Source organism: Ovis canadensis, chromosome 5, assembly GCF_042477335.2.
Source record: "Ovis canadensis isolate MfBH-ARS-UI-01 breed Bighorn chromosome 5, ARS-UI_OviCan_v2, whole genome shotgun sequence".
NCBI lineage: Eukaryota > Metazoa > Chordata > Mammalia > Artiodactyla > Bovidae > Ovis > Ovis canadensis.
In genome coordinates, this window is record NC_091249.1 from 95,786,829 (window position 1) to 95,800,092 (window position 13,264).

The following is a 13,264-nucleotide window of genomic DNA, read 5'->3' on the forward strand; positions in this document are numbered from 1 at the left end:
TCTACACTATTGATTAGATGGTGGTAATGCAGTTTGATTCAAGCTCTAGTGTGTGTGTGTTTGTGTGTATTTTAATGCAGTGTGAAATCAAGTCATAAAACATAGAACTCTCTGCAACTATATTATTGAGGCTATGCTGCTGCTGCAGCTAAGTCACTTCAGTCGTGTCCGACTCTGTGCAACACCATAGATGGTAGCCCACCAGGCTCCCCCATCCCTGGGATTCTCCAGGCAAGAACACTGGGGTGGGTTGCCATTTCCTTCTCCAATGCATCAAAGTGAAAAGTGAAAATGAAGTCACTCAGTTGTGTCCGACTCTTAGTGACCCCAAGGACTGCAGCCTACCAGGCTCCTCCGTCCATGGGATTTTCCAGGCAAAAGTACTGGAGTAGGTTGACATTGCCTTCTCCATATTGAGGCTATAGCCATTTTTTAATAAGGCTGTCATGTTCTGGAGAAGCTTCATTTATTCACTTTATTTGAAAAGTCCTTATACTTTAGCCTTTGTGCAATGATGATTTCTCATTCCGTCATTAACCTTTCCTTTTTAATTCATAGTTTTCATTTATTCCACAGGTATTTATTGAGAGCTTATATTTTGCAAAGTAGTCTATTTGAGCATAACTATCTCTGAATTTAGGGACTAAAGGAACTCCAGGATCTTTTATATTATTAACCCTAACTTCTACAACTTAAATTAAGACACTGACATCCAGAAGTGTGCCATCACTTGCCAAAACCTTAATGTGATAAAGCGTAAATAAAGATCTCCCAACCTGGATTCAGAATTCTTCCTGTTGAACCATGTTGCCCATAAAAACTAAAAATATACTTGAATCCTAAGTCTTAATATAATGTTTATAACACTCCTAAAGGAATTTTGTGAACAAAATATATTACAATCCTTGCCTTAAAGCTACTTATAAAATGTTGAGGATGAAAAACATATTTGAAAATAAATGGAGAAGGTAAAAAGTTTAACTGAAAGCTTCCTGAGGGGCAGATTATGTGGCAGTTCAGTTTAGTTCAGTTCAGTCACTCAGTCATGTCCGACTCTTTGCAACCCCATGAATAGCAGCACGCCAGGCCTCCCTGTCCATCACCAACTCCTGGAGTTCACTCAGGTTCACGTCCATCGAGTCAGTGATGCCATCCAGCCATCTCATCCTCTGTCGTCCCCTTCTCTTCCTGCCCCCAATCCTTCCCAACATCAGAGTATTTTCCAATGAGTCAACTCTTCGCATGAGGTGGCCAAGGTACTGGAGCTTCAGCTTTAGCATCATTCCTTCCAAAGAAATCCCAGGGCTTCAGAATGGACTGGTTGGATCTCCTTGCAGTCCAAGGGACTCTCAAGAGTCTTCTCCAACACCACAGTTCAAAAGCATCAATTCTTTGGTGCTCAGCTTTCTTCACAGTCCAACTCTCTCACCCATACATGACTACTGGAAAAACCATAGCCTTGACTAGATGGACCTTAGTCGGCAAAGTAATGTCTCTGCTTTTGAATATGCTGTCTAGGTTGGTCATAACTTTTCTTGCAAGGAATAAGCATCTCCAATCAAATTTGATATATTTCCCTAACACAGTGAGCTGATCATAGTACATATTTAAGTATTGATTAAATGAAAAACTATGTATTGAAATATTGGATGCAGATATTAGGTACTTTAAATGATCAGAGAAAATAAAAACTAACCTCAATTTGGAAAGTAAAAACAAAAAAAAGAAGTCTTCATGGAAGATTTAGAACTTAAAGTGGGCCATAACTAATGGTTGCAATTTAATTAGAAATAGAGGAACTCACATTTTAAAAATACTTGTTTAGCTCACTTTCTATTAAGACTTTAGATACAGGTTCTCTGAGTTATTTGCTTTCAGACTTCACCTCTTAGCATGAGTGCTTGGAATAAGCATGTTCATGAAAAAATAACATGATAAATATGCTAAGATATGGGTATAAGGATTTTAATTGTTGTATTATTTATAAGAGCATTAAGAAATAGAACCAACCCAAACAGTCATCAGTGGATTAATTGTTAGTACAACAATTTAAGATTAATGGTGAGTATAGTGGAGGTGATGGAATTCCAGCTGAGCTATTCAAATCTTAAAAGAAGATGCTGTTGATGTGCTGCACTTAATATGCCAGCAAATATGGAAAACTCAGCAGTGGCCACACAACTGGAAAAGGTCAGTCCCAAGGAAAGGCATTGCCAAAGAATGCTCAAACTACCACACAATTGCACTCATCTCACACCCTAGCAAAGTAAAGCTCAAAATTCTCCAAATGAGGCTCCAACAGTATGTGAACCAAGAACTTCCAGATGTTCAAGCTGGTTTTAGAAAAGGCAGAGGAACCAGAGATCAAATTGGATCCATTGGGTCATCGAAAAAGCAAGAGGGTTCCAGAAAAACATCTACTTCTGCTTCATAGAGTACACCAAAGCCTTTGACTGTGTGGATCACAACAAACTGTGGAACATTCTTAAAGAGATGGGAATACCAGACCACCTCACCTGCCTCCTGAGAAACCTGTATGCAGGTCAAGAAGTAATAGAACCGGGCATGGAACAATGGACTGGTTCCAAATTGGGAAAGGAGTACGTCAAGGCTGTATATTGTCACCATGCTTATTTAACTTATATGCAGAGTACATCATGCAAAATGCCTGGTTGAATGAAGCAGAAGCTGGAATCAAGATTGCCGGGAGAAATACCAATAACCTCAGATATGCAGATGATACCACCCTTATGGCAGAAAGTGAAGAAGAACTAAAGAGCCTCTTGATGAATGTGAAAGAGGAGAGTGAAAATATTGACTTAAAACTCAGCATTCAGAAAACTAAGATCATGGCATCCTGTCCCATCACTTCGTGGCAAATAGATGGGGAAACAATGGAAACAGTGAGAGACTTTATTTTCTTGGGCTCTAAAATCACTGCAGATGGTGATTGCAGGCACAAAATTAAAAGGTGCTTGCTCCTTGGAAGAAACGATATGACAAGCCCAGACAGCATATTAAAAAGCAGAGACATTACTTTGTCAACAAAGGTCCATATAGTCAAAGCTATGGTTTTTTCCAGTATTCATGTATAGATGTGAAAGTTAGACCATGAAGAAGTCTGAATGCCACACAATTGATGTTTTTGAGCTGTGGTGTTGGAGAAGACTCTTGAGAGTCCCTTGGACTGCAAGGAGATCCAACAAGTCAATCCTAAAGGAAATCAGTCCTAAATATTCATTGGAAGGACTGATGCTGAAGCTCCAGTCTCTTGGCTATCTGTTGAGAAAGCTAACTCATTAGAAAAGACCCTGATGCTGGGAAAGATTGAAGGCAGGTGGAGAAGCAGATGACAGAGGACAAGATGGCTGGATGGCAGCACTGACTCAATGGACATGAGTTTGAGCAAGGTCCAGGAGATGGTGAAAGACAGGGAAATATGTGCTCCAGTCCAGAAGCTGCAAAGAGCCAGACATGACCGAGCAACTCAACAGCAACAACAGCAGCAATAGATCTATATTTTTCAACATGGCAGAAATACTGATAATATATTTTAGAGTAAAAACATTAAGCTGCAAAATTATATATATGATCTCATATTTGTAAAGAAAAACATGAAAACACAAATAATGCAAAGCAGGATGGTGAACATTTTCATTTTCTTTTTCATGCTTTTCAGAATTTTTATAAAGTCTTTCAATAAACATGTGTTACTTATAAAAATGTTTAAACTTTTTATCTGGGTGTGGGAGAGTTCTTAATTTATTCTCTTCACTTACCACAAATATGGAATCTGTAGAACAGTGATCTCCATTCATGGAACAGCTTTCACTAAGCACCTACTATGTACTAGACACTAAGAACAGAAGTGTCAAAATCTATTTCCTGGGCTCCTCATGGCTAGAAAGAGATGGAAATCTGAAATGGAGAAACAGGGATCAATTCCCTTCAAACTTGTCACTTCAGAGTGGTCCCTTTGTCCTATATTGCTTTTTTTATTTTTTAAACTAAATTGATGGCTGTCTGTGTTGTGCTTGTACAGTGTCTAGACTATGAATAAAATTACAGAAGTTTTTCCATGTATGATTTTTTAATTAAAATAATTCAACTCTCTCTTTTGCTAGAAGAAAAAGTAATTCTAAGACATTTAGAGCTAGACAAAAATGTGTAATGTGTTTTGAGTTGACATTGAGAACTTATACATGTAATAATTATGCTTTTGTTCTGTACTGTATAATTTTCTCCTTCTATAGAATATATTTTCAGAAATTCAATTACATGTTAAAGTAATTATGTCAGTATTTGTTGTTAATTTTAATACTGATTCTCCCAGAGGGTAGTACTTGTCATCTTGAGAATGCACTAATGCCTAGCACTTCAGCATTCCTGTGAGGGTTAGGTTGTCCAAACTTGGCTTGCTCAGGATAAGACAGAGCTGTCCCAGGTCTAATGGCAGCCAGCCATGATTAATTGTATGCAGTCATGAGGCCAAGGAGGACCCTGTAGAGGATTCAGCTTTAGCAATCTGTACAACTAAGTATGAGTACAGGCTTTTTGGAAATACTCATCTAAACATATTCAACATTTGGGGATTTTTAGTTGATTATTCTTTTAAATTAAAGAAGCTATTAGCAGGAGCACTGTTATAGTTTATTTTGTATCAAGGACTAAAAATAATGGTTTCCAAATGTTTTGTAGGAATTTATAACCATTTTCATTGATAATATCTCATTTAATCTTTAGACCACCTCTGAGGCAGGTAGTATTATCTCAGTTTTACAGGTGAGAGAACAGAGGTCCAGTTAGATTGACTTGCCTGAAGTCACCTAGCTAATAAGAAATAGACCTGAATTCCAACCTAAGAGTCCTGACTTCAAATCCTGTTCTTTTTTAGCTATACCAAACTTTGTGGTTGGAAATATGGGTATTTCTTTGCATATTACTGGGTTGATTCTGATAAGGTTCATACAAGGGCATAAATATACATTCCTAAGCTCTTCTTTTGATTAAGCTGTTACCTTCCAGTTCACCACTTTTAAGACTAATTATGAGTTAGTGATCATGCCTTTTACCCTAGGACTCAGAGACTATTTACGTAAATATAGAGGTTAGTCCATTGATATAGTAACTGCAGTACTGAAACTAAGAAATTCACTCACTAAAGGAAGATATGTAGATTCAGTAAATGATTGTGGACCAACAGCATTTCATCAACAGCTGCTAATACAACAAGGCATTATATACACATGTACAATTGAATGACCCCTAAAAGAAATTTATGTGATCAGAACTTCCTGCTGTTGAGCTTCAAATGCGTGTTCATAGTTAGAATTTAAAGGAGGTGAAGGAAAATGTAAATTGTTTTGAAATTATTAAAGAAATGGATTGAGAAACCTGTATCTTGACATAAAAATACAGCATAGAGAATATCTTATTTCTTGACCTTAATTATGAATATTGTAGTAAGGCCTTTGAATTTTCATTAGCTCAGAAAAGAGGCAGATTAATTCCAAAGCAGTTAAAGAAATTAAATTCCTTTCATTTATCTTTATGTTAATGCAACAGTTTGGAACAGGGTTTAACTTTTATTTCACTTACGTGTCTCTTAAAATTTTCTTTTATTCTGTATGTAGGTTTTCTAAATAAAATTATTTTGATTTTTTTCTTTTTACTCTAGGCTTGATCCTCCACTACCTGAGATGCCGAAAAAGGATCATGGCTCAGCTGAAAACATGTCCTTAGAAACTCTAAGAAATAGTAGTCCAGGAGACCTCTTTGATGAGATTTAATTGTCTCAAAAAGTACTTTGATATTCACAAGACTATGTTTTCTATCCCATTCTTTAAACTGCAAAAACAAAATTTCAACTCAGCAGCGGCCCTTAGGGCACCTTACGATTTAATTACATACATAGTGAGCTGAAACCATCGTGCAAAATGGATTACACATGTGTATGAAAATATGATTTGATGACAGTGGTACATTATTCTAATATGTTTATTCAGCATGCCTGTAATTACATAAAATCTCAGACCTTTTTATTGAAAAGGTCACATGTACCTTATTCATTTCATACATATTATATGTAATAGCTGTCTATCCTGTCTAGGAAGATTTTGAAAATAGGACAAATAGAATGTCTACAAATTCTTTTTCAAATAATCATATTCTAAACACTGATGTTTGAGTATTTTAATTTGTGAAATGATGTGCAAAATCTAGTTTAGTTTTTGCACAATCTGAAAATTTGGTGATAAAACTTTTGATTGAAGATTTTGTATTCTCAATAAAATGTTATCTTGCTTAACGTTTTCCTTTACTCTAGTATCAGGTCTTTATAGAGTGCATATTAATGTAAATGTAACATCGTTTTGTATCAAAGCATGTTTTTCAGAGATCTCAAGATCTCAGAACGATTGTACTGTTGGTCCCTCTGCCTAGAATGTTGATCTTTGTACATTTGGTTATTTTCACCTTTCAGATCTAGAATCAGATGTCTCCTACTCCAAGGTGCTTGCTCTGAAATATACTTTAAAAAAGATGTGCATATTCCCAGTCACTCTATCCCATTGGAATGTTTTTTTCACTCTATGTATCACTTGGCTTCCCTGGTGGCTCAGAGGGTAAAGAATCCACCTGCAATGTGGGAGACTTGGGTTCAATCCCTGGGTTGGGAAGATTCCCTGGAGAAGGGAATGGCTACCCACCCCAGCATTCTGGCCTGAAGAATTCCATGGACTATAGTCCATGGGTTTGCAAAGAGTTGGACACGACTGAGCAACTTTCATTTTCTTTTTATGTATAACTGTCTGGAATTACTATTTTTTTCTTGCCTCTTATCTCTCTCTTCTCCTTCCTTCTATTTATCTGTCTTTCTCTCACTAACCTACCACTGTCCCTACCCCACAGTCCCCAGTCTGTCTGCCTATAGAAAGTAAGCCCCATCATAGCAGAGGCATGACCATCTGTTTTCTCTCTCCACCTGCCAGTACCTAGGACAAGGCTGGATTCCTAGTGGCTTAATAAGTGTTTACTGAAGAAATAAAAGCATGTCCATCACAGTGTAGACACTCAGATGATCTAGTTGCCTTAAGTTACTAGGTCACTGTGAATACCAACTCATTAAAAGACTGAAATCTAGCTGGATGATTTGATACAAAGAAAAAATTTTTCAGAAAACATAACTACCTTCTCTGATTAATTAAAAATATACATATATATATACACAAGCTTGACTACAGAAAGATAATGAGAAAGAATTTATAGATTATTGTTTATATCAGAAATGGGATTTTCTTGAGAGTTGCATGGTGACCCAATGGCTTAGTCTCTGTGCTCCCAATGCAGGAGCTGAGGTCCAATCCCCAGTCAGGAAACTAGATCTCACATGTCACGACTAAGGGTTCGTATGCCACAACTAAAGATCCTGCATGCCACAACTAAGACCCAGCACAGCCAAATATATCAACCAATAAATAGAAATTTTTTTTTAAAGAAATAAGATTTTATTGTCCATGGAACAACAAAATATTTTAAATAGAAAATTTCCTGCATTTTTATTTCTATACTGGTTTCCATTTAAGAGGGAGATTTTTACTTAAGTGTACATATAAATGTGTGAAATATAAAATTCTACTCGGTCACATAAAAAATTCAATAATGAATTTGTGTAATCCAGGATTTACCTTGGATCTTTCCAAGGGGATTTGGTACATAAAGTACCAGAATCTCAAAATAATACTATCACATCTAAATAGACTACAAATGACTGACCAAAATTAGTATACATCAGTGTATGTGTATATATGTATGTACATACGTGTATGTTTTATATATACGTATATGTATATTTTTTTAAGAGAAAACAATTTTGGCTGTTAACTAGCAGTGAGAAGGGAACATATTTCCTAAGTTATGGTAACAATACAATCTATAGTTCATGGTATAGTAGACTCTCGAACAACATGGGGTTGAACTATGCAGGTGCACTTATAAGGGGATTTTTTTCAATAGGAATACCTGACCACCTAACCTGCCTCTTGAGGAATCTGTATGCAGGTCAGGAAGCAACAGTTAGAACTGGACATGGAACAACAGACTGGTTCCAAATAAGAAAAGGAGTACGTCAAGGCTGCATATTGTCACCCTGCTTATTTAACTTCTATGCAGAGTACATCATGAGAAATGCTGGACTGGAAGAAACACAAGCTGGAATCAAGATTGCCGGGAGAAATATCAATAACCTCAGATATGCAGATGACACCACCCTTATGGCAGAAAGTGAAGAGGAGCTAAAAAGCCTCTTGATGAAAGTGAAAGAGGAGAGTGAAAAGGTTAGCTTAAAGTTCAACATTCAGAAAACAAAGATCACGGCATCCGGTCCCATCACTTCATGGGAAATAGATGGGGAAACATAGAAACAGTGTCAGACTTTATTTTTAGGGGCTCCAAAATCACTGCAGTTGGTGACTGCAGCCATGAAATTAAAAGACGCTTACTCCTCGGAAGAAAAGTTACGACCAACCTAGATAGCATATTCAAAAGCAGAGACATTACTTTGCCGACTAAGGTCCGTCTAGTCAAGGCTATAGTTTTTCCTGTGGTCGTGTATGGATATGAGAGTTGGACTGTGAAGAAGGCTGAGCACCGAAGAATTGATGCTTTTGAAGTATGGTGTTGGAGAAGACTCTTGAGAGTTCCTCGGACTGCAAGGAGATCCAACCAGTCCATTATGAAGGAGACCAGCCCTGGGATTTCTTTGGAAGGAATGATGCTAAAGCTGAAGCTCCAGTACTTTGGACACCTCACGCGAAGAATTGACTCATTGGAAAAGACTCTGATGCTGGGAGAGATTGGGGACAGGAGGAGAAGGGGACGACCAAGGATGAGATGGCTGGATGGCATGACTGACTCGATGGACGTGAGTCTGAGTGAACTCCGGGAGATGGTGATGAACAGGGAGGCCTGGCGTGCTGCGATTCATGGGGTCACAAAGAGTCGGACACGACTGAGCGACTGAACTGAACTGACACAATCTGCATTTGGTTGAGTCTTCAGATGCAGAATGGCAGATTTGGAGGATCTGAAGATACTGAGGAACGACAGATACGAAGGGCTGACTATAAATTATACTCAGATTCTCGACTGTCTAGAGGGTTAGCACCCCTCTCCCCACATTGTTCAAGGTTCAGTTGTATTTCACTTTTTCAGGGTTGTGGATCTTTTTAACCATTGCTGTGTGTCAGATTGATTCAGCTGGTTAGAATAGAGCATAATAAGCCCATAATCATGGTTTCCTCTTTTCTGTTTATTGCTATTTTATAGTTCTTGTTCTCTGTAAACAGACATCTATAGGTTTGGTTAACAGGTCCAGATTCTGTAATTCCATGCTATGATTTTTTTCCCACATTTTTCCTTGTCTGTACTCTAAAATAGATTTTTGTAGAAGACACTGCAATGGAAGGCAAAAGAATTGAGTTATAATGCAGCCCGGCTCTTTTGATCTTGGTGCCCTCACTTCTAAAAACAAGGTGATTACATTTCTGAAGGGTGTTTTTTGGCTTAAGGTTTATAATTATTGGCCCTGGCATCAGATGGTATGGGTCAGACCTCATTAGGGAAGTTCATAGGAGGAAAAAATCCCATCTCAGGAAGAGATGTCTTTATTATGTGGTTTTTAAAAGGTCAGGAAACTACTTAAAACTTGTTCTTAGTGGCACATAATTCAAATTTATGAAATTCTAGGTTCCCACGTTTTAGAGCCAAGCAGCTCTTTATTGGGTAAGTTTGATTCAGCAATGTTTATAAAGGATTAGTTATGCACAAAATTCAGAACCAGGCCATGTGTGGAATTGAAGGATAAATCCATCATTTACCAGGTATTTGTTAAGCATTAGTGTTAACCTCCACTCTGGGCACTAGATGAGACAATAATACTAGTGCTCTGTTGCTGTGATTTTATATCCTAGCAAGTGAAATTTGGGGTCTGGTCTCAAAAAGTGGAGTGTATGATATTGGGGCTTAAAACTACTATGTAATGAACCATAACATCAAGGAATATTAGAATAAGTGACTTAAAGAGAAAAATTAAAAAATTAAAGTTTTAGATGAGAATCCATAGAAGATAAAAGATACAATTGGGAGATTAAGAGAAATTGGTAGGAGCTGGGGAGCGTGAGCTAAGGATATAGCTATCTTCCAGATCAGAGGAGAGTATAGAAGGTGCTGGGGCATCAGCTATGAGGTTAATTTCCAAGTTTACAATTGTGAATCCTCAGAATGAAGAAGACAGGTTAGAAGATATTCCAGGGGGACTGTTGGCCCACGGTGTTTAGGAGCAAGAATCTCAGTTATATAATAAAGGTATGGCGAGCATTGAGCCCCGCAGGTGTAACTGGCACTTCCTTGGGAAGGTATGGGCTGCCAGAAAACTTCAGGTCACACAGATGCCCTTGCTGGGCATCTGAGGATGGGAAAGGAAGGCAGGTCTGGAGGCCTCTCAGCAGATACTTTAAAGGAGCAGCCAACCTGTATCCTTTTGTGTCTCTCCCATTCTCTTACTATTATTTATACAGAATCCATTTTAAATAAAGTGAGATTAAATAGCTGACATCCAAGTCCATGAAAGGCCTCATGAATTTATCTATAAATCAGGAAATTAAAAAAAAATAGGTTGTTAACACATTTTGTAAGGGAGTTCATAGTAACAAAAGAACTATTCATGTATCCTTGTGTAGCTGTTGTCTGAATTAAAACTTTCCCCTGCTAATCTGACAGTTTCTAGGGAAATGCTTCTCAGGAGGGCAGATTTCACTTGCAAGTGAGGTCGCTCAGTCATGTCCAACCCTCAGCGATCCCACGGACTGCAACCTTCCAGGCTCCTCCGTCCATGGGATTTTCCAGGCAAGGGTACTGGAGTGGGTTGCCATTGCCTTCTCCATCAGTGCGCAAACATGAAATGATTGTCTCCATTTTAATAACTGGAAAAGGATACCTTGGAAAATACATGACAGCCTGCATTTTGTGGTTAACTGACCATCCAACCATCTCTTGTCCTGTCTCCCAGTCCTCTTTCTTACCTACTCAACCTAAAATGCTCTTCAGCCTCCCTTCTAATTTTCTCCATTTCAAATACCCACACGTTGTCTCGTTTACCAACTATTATCCTCACCTTCTAATGTTCCTGTCCTCTGTGTTTGTGTGTATGTGTGTTTAGTCACTCAGTCATGTCCGACTCTTTGTGATCCCGTGGACTGTAGCCCGCCAGGCTCTTCTTCTCCGTGGGGATTCTCCAGGCAAGAATACTGGAGTGTGTTGCCATGACCTCCTCCAGTGGATCTTCCCAACCCAGGGATCAAACTGGGGTCTCCTGCATTGCAGACGGATTCTTTACCCGCTGAGCAACCAAGGAAGCCCTTCCTTTCCTCTACTTGAATAAAACTCAATATGAATTCTATTGTTCATATGTTGTTTTTTCTTCTCTCTTTTGGAGGTCCTTCGTCCTAAACTATCATCTCACAGTCTCACTGAGAACTATATGTTCTGAGTGAGGGTCTCTTTGTCCCTTAAGGCTTTCGGATCTATAGAAAAAGAGAGAGAGGGAAATTGGAGCCTATTTCCATCTTGATAGTATCAGTAGATATTCCTGTTAAGGGCAGGAGCAATTTTGGTGGCTACTGTTACAGTAAATGAAATGTAGGTTAGTCCTGAACTGCTTACTTTTTAAAAATTTATTTTTTATTAAAGTATAGTTGATTTACAATGTTGTATTAGTTTCTGTTGTATAGTAAAGTGATTCAGTTATACATATACACATATAACATGTATGATGGTGTGGATGGTTTAGTCACTAAGTCGTGTCCGACTCTTGCAACCCCATGGAATGTAGCCTAGCAGGCTCCTCTGTCCATGGATTCTTCAGGCCAAGAATACTGGAGTGGGGTGCCATTTCCTTCTCCAACATACATATATATATTTATGTATATATATATATATATATATGTATATATATACACACACACTCTATATATCAGAGAAGGCAATGGCATCCCACTCCAGTACTCTTGCCTGGAAAATCCCATGGACGGGGGAGCCTGGTGGGCTGCCGTCTATGGGGTCGCACAGAGTCGGATACGACTGAAGTGACTTAGCAGCAGCAGCAGCAACCAGTCAAATAAATGTAGATGGATGAGATGATTTTTATAGAACCTGCTCATATAAGACTCTTATAGAAATCTATCTTACTCTATACTCCTCTGAAAACCAAACCTTAGACCAGGGCTTGCACACAGGCAATTTATTGGGGGAATATCATCTCAGGGAGCAAAAGAGTGAGACCAGATGCATTAAAAACATAAGGAGGAAATGCCAGTGCAAAAGCCTTATCAAGGCAGATAGTCCTTTGGATGACACATCCCCAACCTGACCAAGATCTTCTGAAAAGTGGAAGTGGTAGTCTCTCAGTTGTATCCCTCTCTTTGGGACCCAATGGACTGGGGACCTCCAGGTTCCTCTGTCCATGGGATTCTCCAAGCAAGAATACTGGAGTGGATTGCCATGCCCTTCTCCAGATGATCTTCCTGACTCTGGGACTGAACCCAGATCGCCTGCATTACAAGGAGATTCTTTACTGTCTGAGCCACCAGGAGCCAAGATCTGAGGCATCTTCTAAAAAGTATCTCAAAAAAATAAATAAATAAAAAATAAAAAAGTATCTCAGAACTATGCATCCAGGGGCAAAAAGCATTTATCCTTGAGTTTCTGTTCTCATTGCCCACATGCTACACATGCCCCTGCGTGAACACATATAGCAACAGGTGCTGTGTGACCTTCAAGCCTGATGGGGAGAGTGGCTGGTGTCTACAGTAGCGTAAGGTCCTGATGTATTTCAGAGCCAGTTCCAGTACATGCCATTTCCTGAAAAGCCACTGCTCCCTTTTTTGAAACTTTTATTAGTGAAATGGTTTCTTGAAACAAACAAGAAAATACCCAACTAATAGGGAAATCAAATACATTCTCCAGAGAAGATTTCAGTTAATTCTCATTATCGCCAATTAACAAATTGCCATTAGTTAACCTTACTATTAAAAGAACGTTTCAAGAGAGCTTTAATCTAGAATGATATAAACACATTTATAAATATAACAAGAAGGTAAAACCACTTTCATAATTAAACTTTGTATAACATTTTATAATATAAATTTCAAAATTCATTAAAATACCATTGAAAGTAAACATAAGTGAAAGTGTTAGTCCTGTCCGGCTC

The 13,264-nt window shown here is 38.3% G+C and overlaps 1 protein-coding gene across 2 annotated transcripts in view; it reads left to right on the forward strand.

Moving 5' to 3' along the window:
• XRCC4 (X-ray repair cross complementing 4) overlaps window positions 1-6,307 on the forward strand; it is a 291,910-nt gene extending 285,603 nt beyond the window's left edge. For both annotated transcript variants that reach the window (XM_069592579.1, XM_069592580.1), the window contains one exon: window positions 5,678-6,307. In XM_069592579.1, the coding sequence (XP_069448680.1) occupies window positions 5,678-5,789 (112 nt within the window). In that variant the 3' untranslated portion in view covers window positions 5,790-6,307. The remainder of the gene's footprint in view (window positions 1-5,677) is intronic.
• Window positions 6,308-13,264: the final 6,957 nt, after the last annotated feature.